Genomic DNA, 26946 nt, shown 5'->3' on the forward strand with positions numbered 1-26946 from the left:
CTAGCCAAAGGAAAATTCTCTCATCCATAGTAGACCCCTTATAGGAGTGTCTTTTCTTACTGATAACCATTTTCAAAAGCGCGCAGGTGCGAATACCCTTTTTAACATCATCCAAAAATATTCTAATCCTTGACACTTTATAGGAAAGGAAATGGAATCCCCTATACATGGAGGATAGCACTCAAATAGATCTCTGAAATCAGTGTCTATGTGAACTTTACTTTCTATACAGTTGTTCTCTCTGACTGCTGCGTCTTATCCTTAAACAATTCATCTATACAATGGATATAGCCCCTCTTATATATTGCCCTCCACACCCAGAGACCCTTCTACTCCCCCATATCCCAACCCGGATTTGCTATCTCCCCCTTATTTAACCCTCTTTACCCTCAGTTCTTAACTCATTAGGCACCAAGACCGACCTGACCTCCTTCCCCAATAGACCACCATCCAGCTCCTCAAGAAGGACACCCTCTTGATCCCCCATCTCGTGTCCCAGCAAGAAACCACAACCAACACGCCTGCTGACTCAAGCTTGTGACCCCTTTCACCCCCATCAAATCGTGGACTGTTGCATAATACTGGATTCAGCTGCAGCAAAACCCCCAGCTCAAGGACATTACAGCACTCTGAAATGCCGCAAATCATATCTTAAACTCTAGACCAAATTCTGTGATACGAAAAATTGCCTTGGCTTTCACTCCCCACAAGAATATCTCAGAAGACCTAATTGCGAGGCCTATATTGCCTACATAAGCTTAATACCTTTATAATAATACATCTTAAGATATGTATTCCTAAACATACAGATAGACTCCCCATCACTTTCTTTTTTCAAATGCCTTTTTCCCCCCTTTTTTTCTCTATTTACTTTCTTTTTTTTACGTCAGTTTTATCTATATGTTCTATTTTTTATATATACATATTTCCTCTATCCTCACCAGTTTTGGTGCTACTTGGTACAAAAACCAAGAAAACGTCTTGCCTGGGATAAAAGCTCAGACCACACCACAGATACTGTACGTGTAGCCTGTCATCCTTACCTGTAATAGCACCAGCAATACAAAAGGACACCATACGTTTTTGTATAGGCACAGTAAATAAGGGGAAATCATGGTCTCAGACACAAGATCTTATCTTCTAAAGATAAGAACTCACACACTTTTTATACAAGGGTGCCTCCCATCCTGGACATATGTCATATGGATACAACTCAATCTCCACGAGATTGGACAATGTTAGTCCATTCTCAAGTCCCAGATCCCAGACTTAGAACGGAAACAACTCCCTGCAACAACACCAGGAACTAAGCTCCGTTGGGAGATATACTTGTGCCAATGTTAATATGACAAGGAGGACAGGGAGGAAATGACAACTTGACCTAAGACCAGGAGGTCCTTTCACATCACCTAACACTAGGTGGAAACCAGAAGATATATTGTCCTTTGAACTATGAAATATAAGAGTATCAATGACAGAAAACTGACGTTGACAACCATGACTGGGCAGAACTTACATTGAGACCATTAAGGAAAACCCTACCCTAGGTCTCTTACAAAAATCAAGATTTCTTAGTACAGAAGCCTAATTCTGACAACAGAGACTGAGCAGAACCTTTGGAACCATAATTTCCTAGACTTCGGCTTAGGAAACGAGCAAAAACATGAGCACACGATACAGAAAACTGAACACATCAACAATGTTGGAACAGAACCTCTAGAACCTTACTCTATCCTAGGCACCAAGAGTGCTTGCTACAGTGGCCTGATTTTCTCATTCACAACCGAGAGGAAAGGTTCCTGACACCAAAAAAAAAAAAAACCCTGGGATATGACAATGAGAAGGTATGGAGCCAGTGTTTGTTCCCATGACAATATGCTTCAAGAGTAGAGAAACCCTGAATCTCTCAGGCCACGGGAATTTCCTTCCTTCCCCTATACTTACTGTGCCTATACCAAAAAAAAAAAAAAGAAGAAGGTGGGATAACACCAAACCCTTCCACTCCAGCACTTTTTCTGGTTTTGTTTTGTTTTGATATTATTTTCCTTCTTTTTTTTCTTTCTTTTTCACTCGTATGGATATTATTCGGTGATTTTTTTCTTTTCTTTTCTTTTCATTTTTTTTTAGTAGTTGACACCAAATTTTTTCTTCTCTTTTCCTCAACCTTTTTTTTTATCTCCAACAGAAGAACATAACTTGAATCATTCAGCCTCATAAATTGAGGGGGGAAAAGGATGGTACCAGGACCAGTCATATGAACATGTAGTGTAAATAAAAAATGACCAATACCAAACAGAATAGATACCCAACCTACAACAAGCTGTAAAGTGGAGACCAGTTACACTAGTATTCTTGGGGGTAAAGGAGGAAGATATGGGAGACATGCTGAAAACAGGAGTGGAGGGAGGACAACACTGATGGTGGGAATGCCCTTCATTCATTGTCACTATGTACTGTAAATAATTTTGTGTAATGAACTTCAGTCACAATAAAAATTAAAAAAAATAAAAAGAAGATAAGTAATAATATATGTGAATATCTGTACATCCCCTAGTGGCCCTACACAATCATGATAATTTACATGTGACCTTAGATAACTTCACTGGATTATAAAAAGACTAGGAACTAGGGTTTTCTCCACTGGGAAAAATATGTTTCCTAGGGAAGTAGAAGATACTTCTAGAAAGAAGGAACTTTGAATTCCCATAGGCCACATACTACTAAGATTCCTGAGCTACTCCCCAGGATCTGGGTACAAACAGCAACTTGTTCTAGATAACTAAGAGTCAAATACAAACTAGCCTGGACCAGGTATCACTCTCAAACCTTACCAAGTCCCTTTTATTATCCTTGTTCTGTAAGAGAATATACACAAATGACAAAATACCAAGCATGAAAAGAGAATCCTTACCGTATCAGTATTACTCTCCATAAAATATCAGAGAAAAAGTGCGTCTCTTGACCCTGGTTTCTGAGTTGTTTCAGCAATAAACAATTTCTTACTTCATATAAAATGCTACTATAGAATTTGTCCCAAAGTTCAGTCCATGAAGACCGGAAGACCCAAATAGAACAAGGCAAGCTTATACACACTTGATGTAAGTTCAGTAATACAAAGTGTGAAAGTAAGATTATATTTAGCTTTATCCTCACAGAATCTGATGAAGGGAGATTAAAAATAAAAGTGAACACTAATGACTATACCTAAGACTAGTTATCTTTAAACTCCATCCTTGGGGTACTGATAAAAAAGAAGGTCACCCTGGTGGTGGGACTGGTGTTTGAATATTTAGTGCCTGAAATGATTGTATGATGAACAACTTAGTAAATCACAGTGTTATAATAAAAACTAGAAAAAATAGCTCAATTCCTTCCTTCCGATTTTCAAATAAGATACTGTCATGTCCATGTTTGACAGAAATAGTAGTTATGGATAGATGTAAATATAGCAAAATGATGTTTGGGAATTTTTATTACAAGTGAAGAAGCACATTTCCCAATTGTGTTAATATCTATGATTTAGGCATAAATCACTACATCACATCTACTACTAACACCAGAGTGTCACCATACCTACATCACTGTCCCTGGGACCCTTTTGATCTGCTCCCTTCCACCTTACATATCCCCTAGAGATTTATTTGTATTTATCATTTTCTGGTCCTTTGCTTTGTTCTTTATGTCCCACCTATGAGTAGAATCATTTTCTCTAAGTCTTCCTACTTTGGATTTACTTAACTTATAAAAAAATCTAGCTCTATCCATGTTTTAGTCTAATGCAGCATTCCACCTTTTCTTATAGCTGAGACATATGTCATTGTATACATACCACACGATTTCTTTATGCACTCTTTATGCACATCAACTTATGTAATCGAACACGAGTCATTTCCAGACCCTGGAAATTATAAATAGCACTGCGACACACACAATACTTTAAAAGTTAATGGTTTTGTGTTCTTGGAATAACAAGGATGGGCAGCACTAGATCATATGGTTAGAACTTCTATTTTAACTTTTTGGAAAAGGATCCAGAAAGTTTTCCAAAGACATTTCACAAACCTGCAAATAATGAAAGAACATTTTTTTTTTCTCCACTGCCTCTGGCACTGGTTATTCCTGGCCATTTTTTAGATAGGTCATTCTCACTAGTGTTGTGCTGATAACTCACTGTCATTTGGTTTTGCATTTTCCTTGTTATCAGTGATGATAAAAACTCTTGCATGCTACAGTATAAGAGATGTCTTGCCTCTATCCACTACTATCTTCTCAGGTCTCTTTTCCTCTATTTGTATTTATTTTTTTAACATGTGAAGCACCATAATTTACAATACTGTTAAAGACAGGGTTTCATGCAGACAGTGTTCCAACAGAACAGAGTATACATGTCCCTCTACCATTATCTCAGGGTTTCTGCCCATCTACCCCTGTTGGAACATTTTGTATTTAACCCAAAACAAAAGCATTCCCCAGCTTCCTCTTTCCCTTTCACAGGTTCCTTTGACATGTAAAAGTCCATCTAGACTAGATTAGCTTGATAGGTGCTTCACTCAACCAACCCTCCCTCCCAAATGGATTTGACCTGGTCAAAAAAGATAAGTTTCAAATTGGCAGGTCAGGAGACCATGAGGCTAGAAGCCACCTGACTCCATACTTTGATCACTCATGACTGTCTTGGTTTATTAATTCATGCAGAGACCCTGCTTCAGACCTGCGCACTAGGGGTTGGAAATACAGCGTGTGGGACATTTTCACACCACCCTGCCCTTGGCAAGCTCAGTTTTGTTGATCATTTCTCAAGTTCTGTTGACTTTGGCCATCTGCTATTCTCATACTATGTTTCTTTAGAGCTCACATATAAGGATGTCATTCTGTTTCTGTCCTTTTCCTTTTGATTAGTTTCATTCTGCATGATATACCCTCCTCACTCTCAAGTATCCCTAAATATAAAAAGGAGTGAGAGAGAAATCGAAGGAAAGGAGGCGAATGGAAGACAGAGGAGAGTTCCATGATCCTTCCAATTATCTTTCTCTTTGTCAAACCTTCACAGCAAACACTCTTGACAATTGTCATTCCTTATTCATTCACCATCCATTCCTGGCTCAGCTCTTATCACCTGTTTATAGAGTCATGCCCATATTTCTGCAGTGCTAACCCAAAGCCTGACTAACCATCCTGTTTATAAAGGCAACAGATATTAAGAATTTTTATCCTACACATAAACCATTGAAACAAACCACACCCTCCTCCATAGTTTTAATCTGGGTGAATAGCACTGACACTACACTTTGTAGTTACTCAGTTTCCACCAAATACAAACTGTTATCCTTATCTATGACCAACACCTTAAGAATCACCAAGTCCTGACGCTTCTCCTAGGCAAGTACTAACCAGGTCAGGTCCCATTTAGCTTCTGAAATTGGATGAGATGGAGCATGTTCAGAGTGATAAGACCACACAATCCGGATTATCTCTGTTTTGTAACTTTTAAAATCTAATCATTGTATAATGATTCCCAGAGACAAAATAGAAGAGGACTGGAGGGTCCAGCTCCTGACACGAAGCTCATCACAGGGATCAGTTAGTGCAGTCACAGAAATAATTACACTGAGAACTATCATAACAAAATCTGACTGAATGAGGGAAGTAGAAAGCCTATCTAGAGTACAGGCCTGTGTGGGGTGGGGAGGAAGGGCACTTGGGACATTTTTTTGTATGTATGTATGTATGTATGTATGTATGTATGTATGTATGTGTATATATATATATATAAATCAATAAAAAGAAAAGAAAAGATAAGGCCTCCCAATTCTTACCACAGGCTGTGTTCTTTACACTGACTGTATAGAAAGAGGAGGTACAGTAAATGCACCCCATATACACCTCAACTCAGGCCCTTTGCCTGGTCTGTTTTGTGAATTGCGGGACAAAAAAAAATCTATTCACTTCTTACTGTAACTACTTACTAAAAACCTTATATCAAGCACCACAACTTCTCAACTGAGTTACTTCAACAACCTACTATTGGCATCTGCCTTCATTCCTTTTCTTCTCGTGCTTTCCACACTCACTGCATAGATGGTCTTTTAATGCATAAATAAATCCATGTCATTGATCTATTTAATACCATGTAGTAGTTCCTTTGATCTAGTCAGAAGAAACTGAAAATTCCTCACAGCAATACAGAAAGTCTTTCCTAATCAGTTCTGTGCTGAAATACAAAGTTTTATGACTCATAATTCTTTCTATCATATAACATCACAATTTTATGAGTAACTTCCTTTTCACTTCTTCAGCTTTGTACTTGCTGTTTTCTCTCTGAGTACATTATCCTCACTTCAGTGTTAATTAGCAGTTGCGCTTGAAATCTTCCCTAATTGCTTCCCATACTTAATCCCCAATCTCCCATCACAAGTAGGTTTTTACTAAGTAATCTTTTCAGATACTAAAACAATGCTCTGTATTAATTTTTATTAGTGTAGAGAATCTCATGAGTATTATCATTGCCTGTGCATGTATCTGTTTTTTTCTATAATCTTTACTCCATAATGAAATCTTCTTAGTCATTGTGGACTGTTATATCCCTAACATTAGTGAAGTATTTAGGTTCTAAAAGTACTCAAGAAATGTATCTAAGTGAATATGGAGATGTGCTAAGAGATCCTCAAAGAAGCTATGAATTAAAAGAAAATCTTTGAAATATAAAGAAAATTTTCAACCAGTTAAGAATATCATAAATTTAGTAAATTATTAAAAAAAATCTATGGTTTCATAAAAGTAAAGAAAAATATAAAAATATTATTTTATTCATTCAGGGGGAAAATAACAATATGTGGCAGACTCAATTAAGGACTTAATATGATAAAAAAAAATAGGGGCTTGAGTGATTGCACAGCAGGTAAGGCATTTGCCTTGCATGTAGCTGACACAGATTCGATCACTGGCAACCCATATGGTCCCCTTAGCCTGCCAGGAGTAATTTCTGAGCACAGTGCCAGAAGTAACCCCTTAGTTACTCCATACTGCTGGGTATGGCCTAAGCCCTCAAAAAACATGATAAAAATACAGAAATATATCCATAAAGTTATGTATCACTGAATAGAATGATCAGGAATTGATATATCTGATATACATATGAAGGAAGAACTAATGTTTGAGAAAATTCTGATTTTAGTTCACAATAAAAAAATCCTGAGACTTCAATAGTCATTCATATCAAGAGGAAAAATTGTTCTATTTTGGGTCATAGCCATCAGAATTCAATAGTCCTGGCTCTGTACTGTGGGTTCCTCCGGATATTATCTAGGGGACATGCAGTGCTAGGGATGAAACCCAGACCTTCACTATGAGTACTTGCTCCAGACTGTTGAGCTCTCTCCACAGTGTAAAAATATGGTCTGGGAGACTTCCCAAGGTTCTATCAATAGATTAATATCTATATTATCTATATTTGAGATGAACATTATTTATTTTGTAAGTTTCCTAATTTTTCTACTATGATTAATATAAGAAGTATACTTTACAAAAAAAACATGTACCAAAGCAGAACTTCCTTGAACCCAAAGCTAATACTACTGTCAACTCCGAAAGCCAGATGTAAACAGTCCCCAACTCAAGTTTTAAGAAGTCTAGAAGATGTCATAGATGAAAGGGTAAATATTTTATTAGCTATTATCACTTAAATGTGAATCATTTGTATATGCACACATACAATCACTCTTTCTCCTACACAAAGGCATGCATGCAAAAACACATATTTATATTTTTATGAATTTCCTTACCTGAAAGAATGGGGTATTCCAAATCTGAATGCGTTCAGTTATATTTGCACGAGAAAGATAGTAATTACTAATAATATTCATCAAGATGGGTAAAGAATAAACCATAGTACTGTTGAAAACAGCCGTGAAAACATATTCCTACAATTTAAAAAAGAGAAACTTATTGTAAGATATTTATCAATATGGAAAGATATATTGTTGCTAAGAACCAATTCTAATTCTCGTTAACTGTTCTTAAAGTTGATTCAGCCAATAATAAAAAGAGTATTCTAGAAATTAAGACATAAAGAGACCCTCTATCGGTCTCAGAACCTATTTTGATATCCTAAACCGAAATTTAAATTCACTGTAGCCAGCGCTCGCTTCGGCAGCACATATACTAAATTCACTGTAACTGTATATACTGATGACCCACTAGGGCTAGCTTTTTCCAAAAGCAAATTCTAATCTCAAAGTAAGTGAGGGGAGGCCAGGACATGATTAAGTTAGAGGGACAATTAAGCCTTGATTGCGCACAAATGGACAGCCATTCATTCACGTCCTGGACTCTTACCGTCTCTGAATTCATCACATTGAAGCCTGCACTATGTGGCCCAGCAGAGACGTAGTCACTGTCATTAAACATTGTCACCATTATGTTCTGGGTTGTCAAAAAGCTAATAAGATCATTGATATCTGAGTCTGCAATTAGAAAACAGGCAAAGAATGCCAAATTAGTTTAAACGAGAAACAGAAATAGGCTTTTAATCACACTGGAAAGAACACTCTCTTGAAAAATCTTATCTTGATGAGGGAAGATTTTTATTAAAAACATTGCCTCTGGAGTCAGTTAGTCTAAATTCAAATCCAAGTCATGCACTCTTTTGGCCCTCCAACAGAATTTATCACAACAGTAATTGTACAAGTCTTATTTGCAACTGCAGCTACTATTATTATTTCTCTCTGAGATGTGAAATTTGATTGTGAGGCTAAAAATCTTTCTTCCAATTTCATATTCCAGATGAATCAGGCAGCTCCACGGAGTTAGATAACACCACTGATTGCAGAACTTCTTTGAACTAAGTCGTTTTATAAATGCCAATTGCCTAACTACTTAAAGGTTTTGAAATGCGTCCTCAAGGCTCCGACTACACTGAATTCTTTGGAATCAAGGAAACTACTTCAGAATGCTAACTTGTGATATAGATTCTACCAACTTTCCTGAGGTTTAACAACAGTTTCTTTTCCACTATCATAAAAGCCAGGTTTCTAGGAAAGATAACTGAATTTTAGAGGAAACAAAACCAAAGTAAAACTACCACCAATAATTGTGTTATACGAAAAGTGGGGTTACAGTCAGCATCAAACCTGAGTATCAAAGTAAGAATAATGCTTTTAGTAGTATTTTTTATTATTAAAAAAGTTTTTAATTAATATTTTTATTTAAACGCCTTGGTTAGAAACATGATTGTGGTTGGGTTTCAGGCATGTAAAGAACACCCACTTCACAAGTGCAATATTCCCATCACCAATGCCCCAAATCTCCCTCCTCTCCACCCCGCCCCCGCCTGTACTCTAGGCAGGCTTTCTACTTTCCTCATTCATTCAGATTGTTATGATAGTTCTCAATGTACTTATTTCTCTAATTGCACTCATCGCTCTTTATGGTGAACTTCATGTAGTGAGCTGGAACTTCCAGCCCTCCTCTCTTTTGTCTTTGAAAATTATTGCAAGAATGTCTTTTATTTTTCTTAAAACCCATAGATGAGTGAGACTATTCTGCATCTATCTCTCTCCCTCTGACTTATTTCACTCAGCATAATAGATGCCATGTACATCCATGTATAGGAAAATTTCATGACTTCATCTCTCCTGACGGCTGCATACTATTCTATTGTGTACATGTTTGGTAGTACTTTGGTTCCTGATCTTGTGTTGACCCAGTCGACCAGTGATGGCCAATTTAGACTCCCAGTGTGTTGGAACTGAGGATATTCTCCACAGCAAATGGCTGAGAAAGAATAGGTCCCAACCTGATGACCAGATACACTTTATTCCATTCTAGCACTGCTTTTATAGGACAAAAGGAACTGGGACACATGCACGGTGGCAGGGCCAGAGACATAGCAGAAGGATAGCCAGGGCTAAGTGAGGCGCCAGAGAAAAGATAAACACTAAGGCTTAGGAATGTCTCGGAAGCAACACAGTGGGGAATAAAACTGACCTGTAAGGTGATAGGTAATCTCTCAAGGGAGAGCTCTCTGTGATGGAAGTGGGAAGGCCCCAAGTCAAGCCTGAGAGTAAACATCCCCACTTTGTGCTGTTCTTCCCCATCTCTGGAGTGGTGTCTCCAAAGTTTTTGCCTTAAGGAGAATCCCCAGAGCAGCTGCTCTATAGTTTCACCAGGAACAGGTGGTCTACATGGTTGGGTTTGCAGGGTGGTTTGGGAAGAGCATCACAGGGGGCTTCCAACATCACCTTTTTTGTTTGCAAAACAAATCTAATGCATTTTTTGATCTGAAGTTTGCTGGGGTAACTTTGCATTAACAGTTATATTATGGCTGAAAGCATTAAAAAAGCTTTGCAAGGAGGGTAAGAGCCCACAAAAATGCACATACAAAGGAATCAATGATTGCTAAAGGGAATGTGGTTTGATTTAGGACCAGCAAGACTTAAGAAAATATGCAATCATAGACGCAAGTAATTTTAGAAATGCCAAAAAAAATCATGGGATAAAGCTTTGAACATACTATATATAGATAATTGAAAGCTGAAAGATGTTTGATATCTGTATAACTCCCCAAATTCACAAAAAGGTGTCACATTATAATATGAGTATAAAGCATTATGCAGTACTATATCTTAGCAACATGAAAGCAATATCTAAATGAAAAAACAAAAATATAAGAAAAGGAAGAATATTTTCTACCAAAATGCAGTCTTACTTCAAAAGAATAAAGCTCTATAAAACGGAAAGTCAGAATTTAACATAAAAGATTGTAAGAGTAACATGATCATTCCTAATTATTATTACTGCATTAGAAAGGGAAAATCTAATAGTGAGTCAAAAAAACAAAGTATAAGGGCTGAAGCAACAATACAGTGGGTAAAGGAGCTTGCTTTGCATGCAGCTGACCCTGGTTCAATCCCTGGCATTTCGTAGGGTCCCCTGAGCCCTGCCAAGAGTGATTCCGGAGTGCAAAGCCAGAAGAAGACCCTGAGTACCACTGGGTGTGCATGCCCCCCCCCCAAAAAAAACCCCAGAGAAATATATCAGAAATAAACAATGTTGAAATAACCCCAACAAAAAATTTTAAGTATACAAAGGGCTAACTGAAATGTCATTGTCTAACATTACAGAGATAAGCAAATGTTTCTCCTTGTGTTGTAAACTTGATTTTCTCCTCAAGCATCTTGAGATCTTCAGGCTGGAGAAACAGTATAGCTAATAGGATGCTTGTCTAGGTCAATTTGCCTGGGGTGACCTGAATTGATCCCCTGCATTCCAAACCCAACTAGGAGTGATATCTGAGTGTAGAGACTGGAGTAGCCCCTGAACACCACCAGATATGGCCCTGAAACCCAAAGATAGATAGATAGATAGATAGATAGATAGATAGATAGATAGATAGATAGATAGATATACCTTTATTTATAAATGCTTATATAAATAATTATAAATTATATATAAAATAAAATATAAATTATATAGATATTTTATATACATATCTATGTTTATATATAAACTTATATATCTATGTACATTTATAATGTGTATATATTTATCTATCTATATTTATGTATAAACATATCTATATTTAAATAATTATAAATATAGATAATACAAATTTATCTATATTTATGTATAAATATAGATATTTATATAACATAGAAATAATTATATTATATTTTATATATAATTTACAATTATTTATATATATTTATATAATATATATTATATATATAATATATATAAATTATTTATATATATTATATATTTATATATAAATATATTTGTTTACTTAACATATATATGCATATACATGTCTATATATTTATATCATCTAGACAAACCAAATTTTATTTCTGGACTATATTGCTTGGCATTAATAAGTTTTAAGTTTCTGCAGAGAGGCCATGCTTTTACCTTGCATATATTTCTAAAATCCACATCTCTGATCTCTATGTTCCCATCACCCCATGCCCCAGCCATCACACATTCACAGACCTTCACACACTCTCACCAGTAGAATTTTGAAGAAACAAACTTGTTTTGTATTTATGAGGTTTATCTTCAGGTTTTAGAAAATATAAGTCTGGAACAAGTTTGACAGGAACCACAGCATTTTTAAAAGAGTGATGTACCAAAAACATAAAAATTTGAACTGCAAAAAATATTAAAAGCAGAAGCAACCTGAAAGAAAAAAAAAGATAGTTCAAGGCATATCAATATGTCTTCATTAGCCTGATGATATCAAAGATACTCATCTTATATTCCTCATGGTTATAGTGTTGGAATTATGTACATGAGAAACCATTATTTAACAGCACTGTAAACCACAGAATCTCAATTTTATAAAAAGAGAAAAAAAGAAAATAAAAGAATACTTACTTTTAAAAGAAACTTTAAAAAATTTAAAATTATATCACTTTTGAGACCACAGAGATAGTACAGAGGATAAGGTATCTCTCTTAGACACGACTGACCTAGGTTTGATCCCCAGCACCTCATATGGCCAACCAAGCCCAACAGGAGTGATCACTGAGCACAGAGCCACACCACTACCTGGTGAGACCAAAACAAAAACAATTATAACATTTGGGAGATGAATTTCTCCTATAACTAATCTCATGACAAGAGCACTTAAAAAGTCTATCTGGGGCCAGTGAGATAGCACAGTGGTAGAGATTTTGCCTTGCACGCAGCTGACCCAAGACGAACCCGGGCTCAATTCCTGGCATCCCATATGGCCCTCCAAAACTGCCAGGAGTGATTTCTAAGTGCAGAGCCAGGGGTAACCCCTGAGTGCAGCCAAGTGTGCCCCCCCCAAAAAAAAAGGCAAAATAAAACAAAAACCTCAATATCTTTGGGAAAAAATATTTTTAGTATTATATATTTATTTAAATATTTCAGAATAGAATCCCTTCCGTAAACCAGTATGTCCACCTTTCGAAGAAACTGAAACATGTCACATTTATATATCTATGTTCTTGAAGGAAGTATTTCTTGCCCTGCACCTATTCTATTTGTTCTCTGTAAGTGTTAGAAAATATATTATGAAAACATTTTAGCTATAGGGTATAAAAAAAAAAAGTAAAATTCTGAAAAACTGACACCTTTTAAAAATCATCTTTACCACATTAAGATCCACTCTTCCTCTTGAGGCAAAGCAAAATAAATTATGATCACACACACCACATAAAGTGTATTTGACCATTTGTATGCAAACCAGTCAAAAATATTATATTACTCACTCAAAATCTACTTCTATCTGTAAGGTTGACATGCTAATTTAGCCTGTAACTATCTTGATAAATTAAATGATAAGTAGAAGTCAATAGAAAGATTAGATTATTCATTCATTTTTAAATTTTCAGAAATTACTACTTTTAAAAATTACATTTAAATTGATCTTAATTATATCTAAATCAGATTTTTCCAAAGCATTCTATAGTATATTCTTCCAAAAATGTTATAATGTTTTAGTATTTGATTAAATACTACTTGGAAACTTCCAAAAACAGCTATAAGGTCTTAGTATTTGATTAAATACTATTTGAAAGGTTCCAAAAACAGTCTTAGTATTTGATTAAATGCTATTTGGAAACACTAAACAAAATTTGATTACATAAATTCTTTACAGTAAAATTCCTAGTACTTTATATGCTAACAAGCAACTCCTTTAAAGGGAGAAAACAATGTTTCTAAAATGCATCATGTTTAAATAAATTTTATTAAAAGTATGCAATATGGGGCTGGAGAGACAGCATGGAGGTAAGGCGTTTGCCTTTCATGCAGAAGGACGGTGATTCGAATCCTGGCATCCCATATGGTCCCCTGAGCTTGCCAGGAGTGATTTCTGAGCATAGAGCTAGGAGTAACCCCTGAGCGGTGCCGGGTGTGATCCAAAAACCAAAAAAAAAAAAAAAGTATGCAATATATTAGTAACATATGCAATTATGTGTGCATCATGGACTAAATGGAGGATTCACCTTCTCCCCAAATGCTTGTACTAATGCCCTAAGTCTAGATGGAAATAAAATTCTGGAAGTGTTCAGGCTGGATCAGGCCAAAAGGGTTCCTTTGTGATAGGATAAATGCCCTTAGAAGGAGAAATATCAAAGAGATTTCTATGTCTCTCCTCAGATCTATGCTGAGAGAACAGTGCACTTGAGCAGACAAGATGGCAGTCTTCAATCCAGGAAAAGCCTTAATCAGAAGCAGGCTATGCTTACTGTCTCTAAAACTGTGAGAATATCAATTTCTAGTTTTTAAGCCACCCAGTATGTTCTATTTCATTATATGGCAGCCCAAGTAAAAAGAAACATGTATAAGTGAATATTTTAACAGTAATACACAGGAGTATCAAGACACTTGACTTGGTTGATATTTCTTTGATAATGAATAAATTTGAACAACAAAGCAAATAAATCCAGCAAATTGTATTTTTTTTTGATATTTGGGTCATACTTGGCAGCGCTCAGGGGTTACTCCTGGCTCTGTGTTCAGAAATTGCCCCTGGCAGGCTCATGGGACCATATGGGATGCCAGGATTCGAACCACACAGTACGTACTGGGATGGCTGTGTGTAAGGTAAATGCCCTACCGCTGTGCTATCTCTCTGGCCCCAATCCAGCACATTTTAAACAGGTAACAATATTCTTGATAATTAAATTGTACTTCTGTCATTTTGGATCAAATAAAATAGATGTGACATATTAAACTTAATGGTGTTTTCCAAATAATTCAATGTCTACAATCCTATAGAAACAACCAATTGAGATGAAAAAGCTCCAATGAAGAGAGTTCATTTTCAACACAGTTCTACCAACTAACTATAAAGCTTGCCTTCTTGTATTTCAGTTTCTTCATCTGATAAGGAGAAAACCTATTCTTTGTATATTTAAAAATTAATTAATATTAAATATAATTAAAATATATATAATATAATTAAAAATTAATTAATATTAGTGATAAAAATAATACAAATATAAAAATACTAAACAGAATAACAATAACTCAACAAGTATAAACAAACTAAAATATCTGTTACTCCCTTATTTTAGAGATGAATTTTTAAATGACGTGTGCAGCCAAAATGGGCATGAGATGAGGCTTTTATGTTGATTTTTTTAATGCAAGCTTTCACAAACAGAGGAAGACTCTAATGGCATTTGATAAAATTACTAGAAGCATAATTTTCTGATATTGTGAAATCCTAACTGATATTACAAACAACTATTTACATTGCATGCAAATCTAACTTGCATCCTAAAAAAACGAATTCATCAGGCAGAAGAGAAATTATACTTACACTGATCTCACCGATTTGCTTTCCCGCTTCAAGGAAAGGAGGTGAAACTTGGCTATCGTCAACACCTGCTGCTTCCAAAGGCTCATGGTGCTCACCCGGGAGGCCTTGGCCTCCGAAAGAATAAGTAGGCTCTGCTCCATCTCATCAAACGATTTGGAATCTATTTCTTCCTCCTGTGACTTCTGAGTAAAAATGCTATAGTCTGGTGGTCGAGGCAAAAGGAAAAACAGAGAAAACTATGGCAGTGACTTGAAAAGGTGAAAACCTCTGTGAAGAAGTTAATAGATATCTGGAGGTATGTAGGAAATCACCTCCAAATAGCTGGAGATGATGAAAAAACTCTCTTGGACTTGTGCAATATTATTGAAATTAGACACACAGGTCCAGCACTTAGGATTCAGGAAACTCTCTATTGGGTATAAACACGACAGAGGTGGGTAGATGAGTTTACCAAAACATAGGTAGAACCTAATCAAAACCCTCACAAACTTTTCGGAATCCAGATGTCTATCTGCTGGTGAATGCAGAGGTTGTGAAAATACTCCTGGTACCAAATAGTCTAAGATTAGGAAAATATGGGGCAGTATTAAAATAGTACAATTGTAGCAGACTAGTATAAAATTTGTGCAGCAAACTATTTGCGAATATGGTAGTCTGACTTCTATAAGCATAATATTAAGGAAAAAAACAGGCAGAAATATGGACATTCTGTTGACTGATTCCATTCAACCAAAGTAAAAGGAAACTAATTAATGGCCATAAAAAAATCAAGATCATAAAGTTAGCCTTAAAGAGATAAAAAAAATTGGCATGATAAAAGCCACAAACAATGACTTCAGAGGCTTCTGCTGTTTTAAAATTAAGTGAATATTCATGTGTTCCAGAGTGGTTTGGCTTAATAAATGAAAGAAGGCTTAAGGTTGTTCTGGTTTCTTGCCAACTCAATACTTTAGATAAATGACTTTGTAAGATGAACCAATGGATATTTCTCTTCTCCAGATGCTCATTAAAAATAGACACTAAACAACTGCCCAGTCAGATATTCAGTGAACACCAATTTTCCTTCTGCAGGATGTGATCATTCATTACACCTAACTTTAGAATAAGAAAACTCAGTTTTCTAAATGGAAAGCAAGTCCATGTTAGCAATAAATTTATTTTATGTGGCGGCCTTAACAGTACTATAGAAAAAAATACCTAAATGGTATACCTCAAAAGACTTAGGCACGCACAAACATTTTCTGCATCTCCTTCCTTTCCGGTATCCTAAGTAATGCAAATGGATAAATGGATATAAATGATAATGATTTTGCATTCTGACCTCCAGCTTCCTTTATTTCCTCTGCAAATGGACACAGGGTCCAATGCAAGGTCTTGTTTTTTCTACAGCTGCAATTAAAAATGCCAACATTTCTATGTGAACTCTGCCAACTAGACACTCTCCTATGAAACACGCACCTCATAAACTTGACTTTTCTCCACGCTTGAGAAGAGCATCCCTGTTTTTTTCCTTCTCTAATGCTACCTCCATCAATACCAACCCTCAATTAGAAGAGTTTCTGCAAGAAGCTAGTTCAAAGGGCTGGAATGTATGTCTTGCATGCATAAGGCCCCAGGTTTAATTTCTGCTATCAGTGGTTCCTGAACATCACCCAGCACTGCTGGGTCTGAATAGCTCTGTCTCTTGTCTAAGCACTGAACTCATAGGGCAGGGTTAAGCATCACTAGTCATGGCCTCCAAACAGCCTGAGCTGTATTTCGTAGGCCCCTTCCCCAAAACCACCACTTGATTCCACTGAAAGGAGTATTAGCAAGATCCCAATGGCTTTCTCAATACCAAAAGCCTCATTGTCTTCTAGTGATAAAACCATCATTTCTGTTCTTGTTTAGTTTTTTGTTTTGTTTTGTTTTTATGCATTTTGGACCATACTTAGAGGCACTCAGGGGTTACTCATAGCTCTGCACTCAGAAATCACTCCTGGCAGGTTCAGGGGACCACACGGAGTGCCAGGAATCGAACCAGGGTCCCTCCCTGGGTTGGTCGTGTGCAAGGCAAATGCCCTACCACTGTGTTATTGTTCCGGCCTCTCTGTTCTTGTTATTCTTCATAACTGTCAACAAATATTTGACTATTTTCTTCTTCTAAAAACACTACTTTGGTTTTAATACTACAAGAAAAAAATCGTGATTTATTTTCTGCCAACCATTTTTATCCCTCAATTGCTCTACCACAAGTCTTGTCCATGGTCTATATGTGATGTCACTGAATCATATAGCATCTTCTTTCTGAGTGACACCTATACTTTCATTAAACCATAAATGTGTTACTCTTAACTGTGTGTAATATGTCACCACATGATGTTTAATAACATTCTGAAACAATAGGACCCAAAGTCATGCCTCAATTAATTTCTTTCTAATAAAGTGCTTCTCCATGCTCAGAAGATGCCAATTCTATCCCCAGTTATCCAGTCAATGAGTTGAATTTCTTCATTCTTCCCTTCCTCCTGCTCTGAACAGTCTATCAGCAAGTCACTTACACTAGAATAACTAGTGTATTTAGTTATTATAAAATAGCTGTTATAAAATAATTAGAATAATCCAAGTTTGTTCATGCTTCTCCTCTTTTTGCCACCTCCCTAATTCCAGCAAACACTACTCATGAAAAGCTGGTTTTTCTGCCTCCCACCATTCCTTTATAAATCAGTCATTATTCAACAACTAGAATGCATTTTTTAAATGAAAATCAGGTCGTGTCAATATTTGGTTTGACAATTCTTGGCAGCTTCATATATGTACTAAGGAAACAATCCAGATTATCTTCAAAATATTAAAAGAAAACTAATATCTGGCCTTTCATATGTGCCTCTAATCTCATTACATACTACTTTCTCTTGGACTCATTCTGTTGCAACCAAGAAGCAATTTTTCCATCATTACAGACTTTCAGCTCATTTCTCAGAGAAAAGCTCTACCGCTACAGTTCCCTGAGCATAAAAGATCTATTTAAGATCCTTCTTGTTAGCACAGTCTCATTTATGTTTCACTTCCATAAAATCCTCCCTGAAGATCCAATTTATGTCTCAAGACTATCCATCACTTCCTTCCTAATTTATCTCATTATTCACAAATATCTCCATTAATTAGTCATTCACCTGTTTCCCCCCCACATTTATTTTTTATCTGCTTATAAACTTTCTCCCATAAACTGTCTCACACTGCCTACAATGTTTGATTAGTTTTGTTTTTACCTGCTTGGTCAATTTCTGCTTCGACTTCCAGCTTTAAGAACACATCTTCCAAAGTTGTCATAGAAACACCGTAAGAAATCACACCCAAATTTGAATGAATGTCTAGAGCAGAAAATAAACCTGAAATAATGACAGACGAATATGTTATGGAGTTAATCATATAATTATAAATTATTCTGAAATTATCAGGAAAAAGATTGGGCCCTAGCAGTGTTGTTGGGCTAATCCTGGCTCTGCACTCAGGGTATACTCATGGCAGGGCTCAGGAGACCATTTATCGAACAAGGCTCAAACCCTGATCAGCTACATGCAAGTTTGTAAACCATGTAAAGCTCTCCACCCTATTTTGAAATATATTTTAAGGGTCACATATACAGTCTAGAATATGTGAGGCCCCGGTTTGATATGAGGGGTTAACTATCCAGGTCACTGGTCACTGCTAGGAGTGAACCTGGTAGACCAAATCACTGTCCAGTAAGATTCCTGTGAAAAAAATTAGAAATAAATGCCCTGTAAAAATTGGCTATTAAAAATTTATTCTGTCAGTACAATCATTCTTAAATGTTTGATCTCAGTGTCTCTTTGCCACTTTTATGAATTACAAAGGATTTCTTTTTTCTGGAATATATCTATTAACTATTTCTATTATAAATTAACACTAAGAAGCATGTTATAGATAGAATAATAGGCAAGACACATTAAGTTAGCATATGTACTTCAATGTAGTTAATTAGTAATTCTGTTTTTTTTCTAAAGAGTCCAATTAAACAATACATAAAGTTTCTAATTATGGGAAAAATGCTGTGGTGTTATTGTATCTACATCAAACATCCTTTCAGTTACAAAGAGATTACTTAAAAAAGGAGAAAAGTTTGAGTTTGCATTTCTAGGAAATCATAAAGCAAAAAAAATGCAATTATTAATCATTGAATTATTAATGGTCATTAATAATTATAAGAATTCCCAATTAAAATAATTCATTGGACGTGTTCCAATGGTAGACCAGGAGGCTAAGGGTAGAGAGAAGTAAGGGATGCATGCTGGAAACTCTGGTGGACGGAGATCAACACTGGTGGTGGGAATGGCCCTAATTCACTGTCACTATATGCCTGAAATACAACTATAAAAGGCTTTTAATTCACAATGGTCTCAATAAAAAATTAAAAAATAAAATAAAATTAGGTAAGGAGAAACATTCGCTTCCAAGTCAAGTTTTCAACATCAGAAACAAAAATATTAATTCTGAACACTAAGGAAATGTCCTAATATGGATAAAATACACAGAAAAGTAACAACAAAGTAGACATAAAAACCTATTTGCACAGCAAGATCTAGATCAACCATCAAGAAACAAACAATACCTGAAAATTTGTCCATGTCCCTGAATGGTAAACTATATACAATTTGTTGGTCATTCTGCTGTAATAAAGTAGATCCAGGTATATGTTGTTTAACCAGAGAAGAAAGAGATTCTGTGGCACAATATCTGTCAATGTGCAAGCTAGAGAAAAACAAAAAAAAATTGTTCGCTGTTAGAGCTGTTGAAGGAATAACAAAAAGCAAATTCTGAATGCTTTACATTTAAACTAAGACCATAAAAACATAACTGCCACACAACACTATAGTAAAGCACAGACATGTTACAATGGATCAAAGAGTCAAGGAATAAAGGCAAGAAAGAATGACTGATACCTCAGGCGGTAGCCAATCCCCCATTTACTCTTGAGAAAAATTGAAGAGCCGACACATTTCAACATTCCCTGTGATATGACGGCTTTTCTATCTGCAAACAGAGATTTGCATTTCAATGTTCAAGTTTGAGCAGCATTCAGAATTGTCCTTTATAGAGTTTGAGATTACTAGAAAACACCAATGTGTTATTAACTAATTCAATTATTATAACATAGGAGGAAGTGCTAGATTATCCCCACTTCTTTTTTTACTTAATGAAAAGACAGAGACAAACAAAAAATATGTAATTTGTTTCACAAAATCAAGGGATAAAGCTAAGACATATATCCATAGGCAGTCTTACTATGGAGGGTTCTTGAAAACGTTGCTAGAACTATCTTAGACTCTGGGAACTGGGCAGATAGCACAGCAGGTAAGGAGCTTGCTTTGCAAGCAGCCAACCCAGGTTCAATCCCTAGAATCCCATATAGTCTCCTGAACCTGACAGGAGTAATCAAAGTCAGGAATCAGCCCTAGGCATGCTGGGTATGGTCCAAAAAATAAATAAATCAAAACACAACTATTTTAGACTCTTTTCTAAAGGACTTACTATTGCCAGCATACTTCCATAATTCCATTTATAGCCAAATGAGAAGACATAAAGCAACAAAATAGATTTTGTAAGACAAAAATGCTATAAAAAAACATGAAGGACACACCCAATCTATTATCTTATAAATACCACAATCTACAATTTCCTTCTTGTTTCTTTTTCAGTGGTTAAAGATCATGAGGCTGCTTCTAACTGAATTGCTTGTGCTGCTATTGTTCCTGTGGTTCTGGAGATCTGCTTTGGTTTGTATATCTGTATTTTGGGAGCTATGCGCAGCAATGTTCAGGCCTTTCGCCTTGGCTCTGTGTTCAAGAAATCCTCCTGACAGTACTTGGGAAACTATATGATCAGATATTAAACCCAGTTTGGTGGTTTGCATCGCAAACCATTATTCTGCCTCTTCAGTCCTACATGCACTTGCTTAATCTACACAGAAAAGGTGGTCTATGGGCATAGCTCAGTGCCAGAGCACATGCCTTGTATGCCAGTTCTATCCACTGCACTGTTCAACAATTGTGTGTGCAAAAAAAGACACTGCCATGGGGTCTGAATCTCATCACCACCATGTTCAGGAGCATCCAAAACAAGTGAAGGTGACTCTTAGAAAACTGAAACCAAAACAATGGCCCCTGGAAATTACACAAGCAGCAGCAACAACAACAAAGGTGGAAATTAATCTTCAGAGCTGGAGTGATAGGGCATTTGCTTTGTATGCTGCTGACCCAGGAAGGGCCAGGGTTCAATCCCATATGGTCCCTTGAGCCTGCCAGGAGCGATTTCTGAGCACAGAGCCAGGAATGACCCTTGAACACCACTGGGTGTGGCCCAAAAACAAAAAAAAAATTTTTAACTGCCCCACAAAAATGGATTTTGTAAGTCTCAGTTGTACCACAACTGAGACTGTATTCTTAGAAAGGTGTGTTTGTAAGGTTGATCTCTGACTCGTATCTGCAAGTCTGAATGTTAGGAGGACTCTCCAATCCTCTATAGTACAAGTGATGAAGTCCGCTAATACCACTATACTACAAATAATAAAGATGGTGCTGAACTCTGGGTTTCCTTCTGGGAATCCAGAATCATGGCATATGCTAGCACCAGGAGCTTGAGCAGCTCAGCTCCCAGTAAAAACCCTGGGCAACAAGTCTCTAGGGAGTTTCCCTGGGAGACAATATTGAATACAAGTTAAGAACTTATTGTTTGAGAAATTATGTACATCCTCTGGATCCCATTGGGAGAGGACTTAGAGAGCTGCCTTCTGGGTCCCCACAGACTGTCCTAGAGCCCTTCCCCTTTGCTGATTTTTTTCATATCCTTTGGATTTCACTCTAATATTCGTACCTAGGAGTTCAACTCTCAGGATTCTCATGAGGCCTAGTAAGACTAGATTCTGCACACACACACACACACACACACACACACACACACACACACACACACACGCACGCACATGCACACGCACACGCACACAGTCTCTCTGCAATCTTTTCAAAATTATAAAACAGCTTTTATGAAGATAGCACAGCTAGTCTGCATGACATCTCTCTCTCTCTCTCTCTCTCTCTCTCTCTCTCTCTCTCTCTCTCTCTCTCTCTCTCTCTCTCCCTCATCCTTACTAAATTAAAACCAGCTTTTATGAAGACAGCACAGATCCTTTCAGATTTCTTAAGATTTAGCATCTTGATGTACAATCTCCTATTTGGTCCCCAGACTTATCCTTCCAAAAAAAAAAAAAAAATCAAGTAAAAATCTCACCAGCAAGAATGTCAGCTTCATCCATGAAATGCGTACTAAACACTGTCACCCGGTTTGACTTTCTGTATTTTAGAAGATTCCAGACAATATGACGAGAGCAGGGGTCCATCCCAGCTGTTGGTTCATCTAGCAATAGTATCTGTGAGAAATGGGGTGAAGGAACCCCAGGAAATAGACAGGAAAAGTAAAATCTACCAAATTTCCATGGGCACCAAAGTATTATTATTTCCAATCAGTAATATTCAATCTGGATATTTTTATCATTACAAGTAAAAATCAGCATGACTTTTTTTTACCATTATCAATTTAGGATGAAAATACTTTTCTTGGTTAAGTTTTAGTGTTCTAATATCTATCATATAAAGATAAAAAACTTCAAATCCCAATGAATACATTTTAAAACATTCAGTCTGGGGACCAGAGCAGTAGCACAGCAGTAGGGCATTTGTTTTGCACGAGGCCAACACAGGACGAACCCCAGTTCAATTCCCAGCATCCCAGATAGTCCCTTGTGCCTGCCAGGAGTGATTTCTAAGTACAGAGCCAGGAGTAACCCCAGAGCACCACCAGTGTGACCCCCCACTCAAAAAAAAAAAAAAAAAAAAAACCTCAAAAAATAAAATAAAATAAAATAAAAATAAAACATTCAGTCTATAGTTTTCACCCTAACAACTATTTTGTAGCTCTAATTATTGCTTGAAAAGTCTGCCTTTTATTAGTTCAAGGGAAATAATTTCTTTGAAAACTATTTTTAATTTTAAAGACATTGATGGTAGGAGTCAGGAGGAAAAGAAATTAACATAATGACCGGAAGCCAGAGTCACTCCCAAATTAATGCAGCCAGAAGAAAGTTAGCAAGATGGTAAGGATGAGTCAGGTTTTTGTCTTCAGACACTCTTCTGGGAGCTTTCTAACACTGGGCAAAGGCAAAGTCAAAGTCAAAGTCATGTTATCTGCTGGCCCAGAGTCTATAGAATATCACAAAACTAAACAATACAAAATAGGATTACACATTATGAAATCACCAGACCAGCAAAAAAAAAAATAGTTATATTCTAGTAATAGTAGTTATAAGAGTAAATATTATGCTCTATAGTTTTCAATATATTTTCAATAATTATTTAAAATAGAACTACTATTAAAATTTAACAAGTGTTATTGTTGGTCATGGTTTTCCCTTAGATTTTTTCTTTTTAAGATACAAAACATGGGGCCGGATAGATAGCATGGAGGTAAGGCGTTTGCCTTTCATGCAGAAGGTCATTGGTTCAAATCCCGGCATCCCATATGGTCCCCTAGCCTGCCAGGAGCAATTTCTGAGAGTAGAGCCAGGAGTAACCCCTGAGCATTGCCCGTTGTGACCCAAAAGCCAAAAAAAAAAAAAAAAGAGAGAGAGACACAAAACAAACACTGCACATCTAAGGAGGGTTAATCCTTGGCATTTTCCAGGCTAGAGGCAATCATTATCAAAAATGCTATCTTTTCAGTCATTTTCAAACCTCATTACTGTAACAGCATTCATGTGTTTTACATACATATGTACCTATACAATTTAAAATAAATTGCATCTGAGATGCTAATGTTTGTTTACCTTTGGATTCCCAAGCACTGCAATTCCTAAGGACAGTTTTCTTTTCTGGCCACCACTTAGCTTTTTGGCTTGATTGTCTTTGATAGCCTGCATGTCTAAGTCCAGTAGAACCTTCTGAACCTATAAAAGTAAAGTGTGAACAGAGTTATCTTTCAAATCACACATTTATATCATTATTGGTATAAAGTGAATACATTTGAATATCAAATTGAATTATTTTACTAGATTTTAATCTTGAAAACTGTATATACAATTCTGAAATAACAGATAAAACCCCTCCAGAGGAATTCATGCCCAGGGTCTGAGGGAAAAGGAGGAAGATGAGGGAAATAAATGGTTAAAGGTAGGGTGTGAGAGTGTGTGGGGGGAGGGGAGGAGAGTAGATAAAATACGGGTAATTTTATATTACATTTAAATTAATTATAATGAACTTGGTTTACTAACTTAGAGCAAGCTTTTATTTAGCTTTTCAAGTGTATTTTCACTTATTAAGCTATTCACAAAAGGCTATTTATTTACAGGGAATGAAGCAAAGGTATTGATGAATAAATAACATACTTCTTGTATTACATTATTGGCTGGTATTCCTTTGATTGCTGCCAAAATAGACAAATTTTCTTCTACTGTCAAAACATCAAAATGTATATCTAACTGTGGACAAATGCCAATCATTTTTCTTGCTTCAAACATTTCATCTATTTCTGAGACTCTGTGTCCATAGATAGATGCAAATCCTAAAAAGCAAAACATGTTTAAATTTATATTAAAGGAGAGTAAATATTAAAAAGCATGCATGCTTTAAAATATACTAGTAACAGCTATTTCACACATAACAGACACAAGTTCAGAATATAATTTATATATAAATATATATATAAATAGATATAATTATATATAATTTATAAATATAAATTTAGAAGACAGAATATTAATACATCTTCATTTCTATATTACAGGTGATTCATTTCCACTATATTGAATATTATTTTCCTTCACTTTTGGGTCCTATTACATAATAGAAAAAAGGAACTGGAAATTTAACACTAAATAAATAATTATCTGTTGTTATACTTATATTTCAGTAACAAATTGTCCTTCCTTTCCAGGCATTATGCAAGAGCGAAGGGCATATAAAGAATTAAAATTTTATTTCCAACTGGGCTGTGTGGTCTTGAGAAATTCATTTCATCTGATTCCCAGTTTTCTCTTCAATAACCTAATACAAATATACCTCCCTGCATCACTTTTAAACCAATGTAATACTGTATGGTAAATCATAACAGCCATAAATTCCTACATGAATTTTATATCAAGTGCAGAGGAGTATAAAATCAATATTTGAAAGTTAAAATTGTATTTAAGAGAAGCACATAAAACATATGAAAATGGGGTCCTTTCCTGAAAAAAGGTGCCAAACTCAATCTTTTTCATTAAAACAGATGTCATTTTTATCCTCTACTGAGAAATAAATATATGCCATAAAAAGGAGTTAAAAACACCTCTTTGGAGACAAGTTAGTCCCAGATCATTGATAAAAATTAATGAGACCATATTTGAAGAAAAATTATCCGGTGTTACCTTCGCTAATGCATTAATAAAACAAAATATGAGATTGCTATAAATTAAAACACCTCTCACCATCAGAAGGTGGGCAGAGTCCACAAAGAATATTCATCAATGTACTCTTTCCTGTTCCACTGTGGCCAAGTAAGGCAGTTATCTGACCCTCATAAATGTCAAAAGACAAACCTAGTTCAAGAGAGAAGGTGCAAATAAAATTCTGATTTCTGTTTGACTCTGAAAGACGATTCATCAAATGAGAGCAATTTGCAAAGAAGCCACTACACCCTAAAAGAGATATAAAGTTAACAGCATATTTAACTACATATGATATAATATTATAGGATAACAGAAGTTTGGTTACAATCAGTGGAATGACCATATGGAATGGAACAATAAACAACATAAAATAAACTTATTTTTTGTGATAATAAAAAAGTGGGAGTTTGAAGATAATTAAACAAAGGAGTAAAATTTGTTCTCAAAAATCTTTTCAGGAAAGTTAAAAACAATGACAGGCCTATGTATGAAAATGATTATTGTTAATAGATGAGAAAGATAAAGTGTGTGTTTGTACAAATGGTTTTTTGTGTAAACAGGCAGGAGAAAACAATATAAAACTGCAAACAGAAAAAAAAAAAAAAGAAATACACATGTAAGATGACACTCAGCTATAAACCCAAAATAAAGGTGTTACCGAAACTTCCTCCTTCCTTAAACCTCTTCTTTTGATATTTAAGCCCATTGGATAGGTACTTTCCTCTCTCTCTCTCTTTCTCTCTCTCTCTTTCTTCTCTCTCTCTTTCTTCTCTCTCTCTCTCTTTCTTCTCTCTCTCTCTCTCTCTCTCTCTCTCTCTCTCTCTCTCTCTCTCTCTCTCTCTCTCTCTCTCTCTCTCTCTCTCTCTTCCCTACTCTTGCTATTGGGAATTGATTTAATAAAGAGAAAGTGTGGCTTTTGGCTCAAGCAGAGAGAACGAAGCAAAAGGCCATGGAAGCCTTGATCCTCCTTTTATGACTGGCTTGGTTTATTATTTCTTTGCCACTACTCTGTTTTTTCAGACCCATCTGTGTGGGGGTTAAGAAATCCCAGTGTCTGGGGTGACTATCTGACTATCACAACCCATGGATTTTTATTTTACATACATCTAGAAAAGATAAATATTTTTGATAATATATAACAAGGTATTAGTAAAGTCTTGCTATCATTTTACAA

General features: G+C 35.9%; 1 protein-coding gene and 1 non-coding gene across 2 annotated transcripts in view; one reads left to right on the forward strand and one right to left on the reverse strand.

The window, feature by feature from the left end:
• ABCA5 (ATP binding cassette subfamily A member 5) overlaps positions 1–26946 on the reverse strand; it is an 80303-nt gene that overhangs the window by 20980 nt on the left and 32377 nt on the right. Inside the window, exons 12-22 of the mRNA XM_049772794.1 lie at positions 25812–25922; positions 24732–24907; positions 24174–24293; positions 22583–22721; positions 20239–20329; positions 19908–20047; positions 18547–18666; positions 15296–15497; positions 12005–12174; positions 8335–8462; positions 7782–7919 (exon numbers count right to left, since the gene is read on the reverse strand). Of these exons, the coding sequence (XP_049628751.1) occupies positions 7782–7919; positions 8335–8462; positions 12005–12174; positions 15296–15497; positions 18547–18666; positions 19908–20047; positions 20239–20329; positions 22583–22721; positions 24174–24293; positions 24732–24907; positions 25812–25922 (1535 nt within the window). The remainder of the gene's footprint in view (positions 1–7781; positions 7920–8334; positions 8463–12004; positions 12175–15295; positions 15498–18546; positions 18667–19907; positions 20048–20238; positions 20330–22582; positions 22722–24173; positions 24294–24731; positions 24908–25811; positions 25923–26946) is intronic.
• Positions 5800–5932, forward strand: LOC126031310 (small nucleolar RNA SNORA51). The gene has a single exon (XR_007503275.1). It is a non-coding gene; the product is annotated as a small nucleolar RNA SNORA51 (small nucleolar RNA).

The sequence above is a fragment of the Suncus etruscus genome, chromosome 1 (genome assembly GCF_024139225.1).
Source record: "Suncus etruscus isolate mSunEtr1 chromosome 1, mSunEtr1.pri.cur, whole genome shotgun sequence".
NCBI classification, from domain to species: domain Eukaryota; kingdom Metazoa; phylum Chordata; class Mammalia; order Eulipotyphla; family Soricidae; genus Suncus; species Suncus etruscus.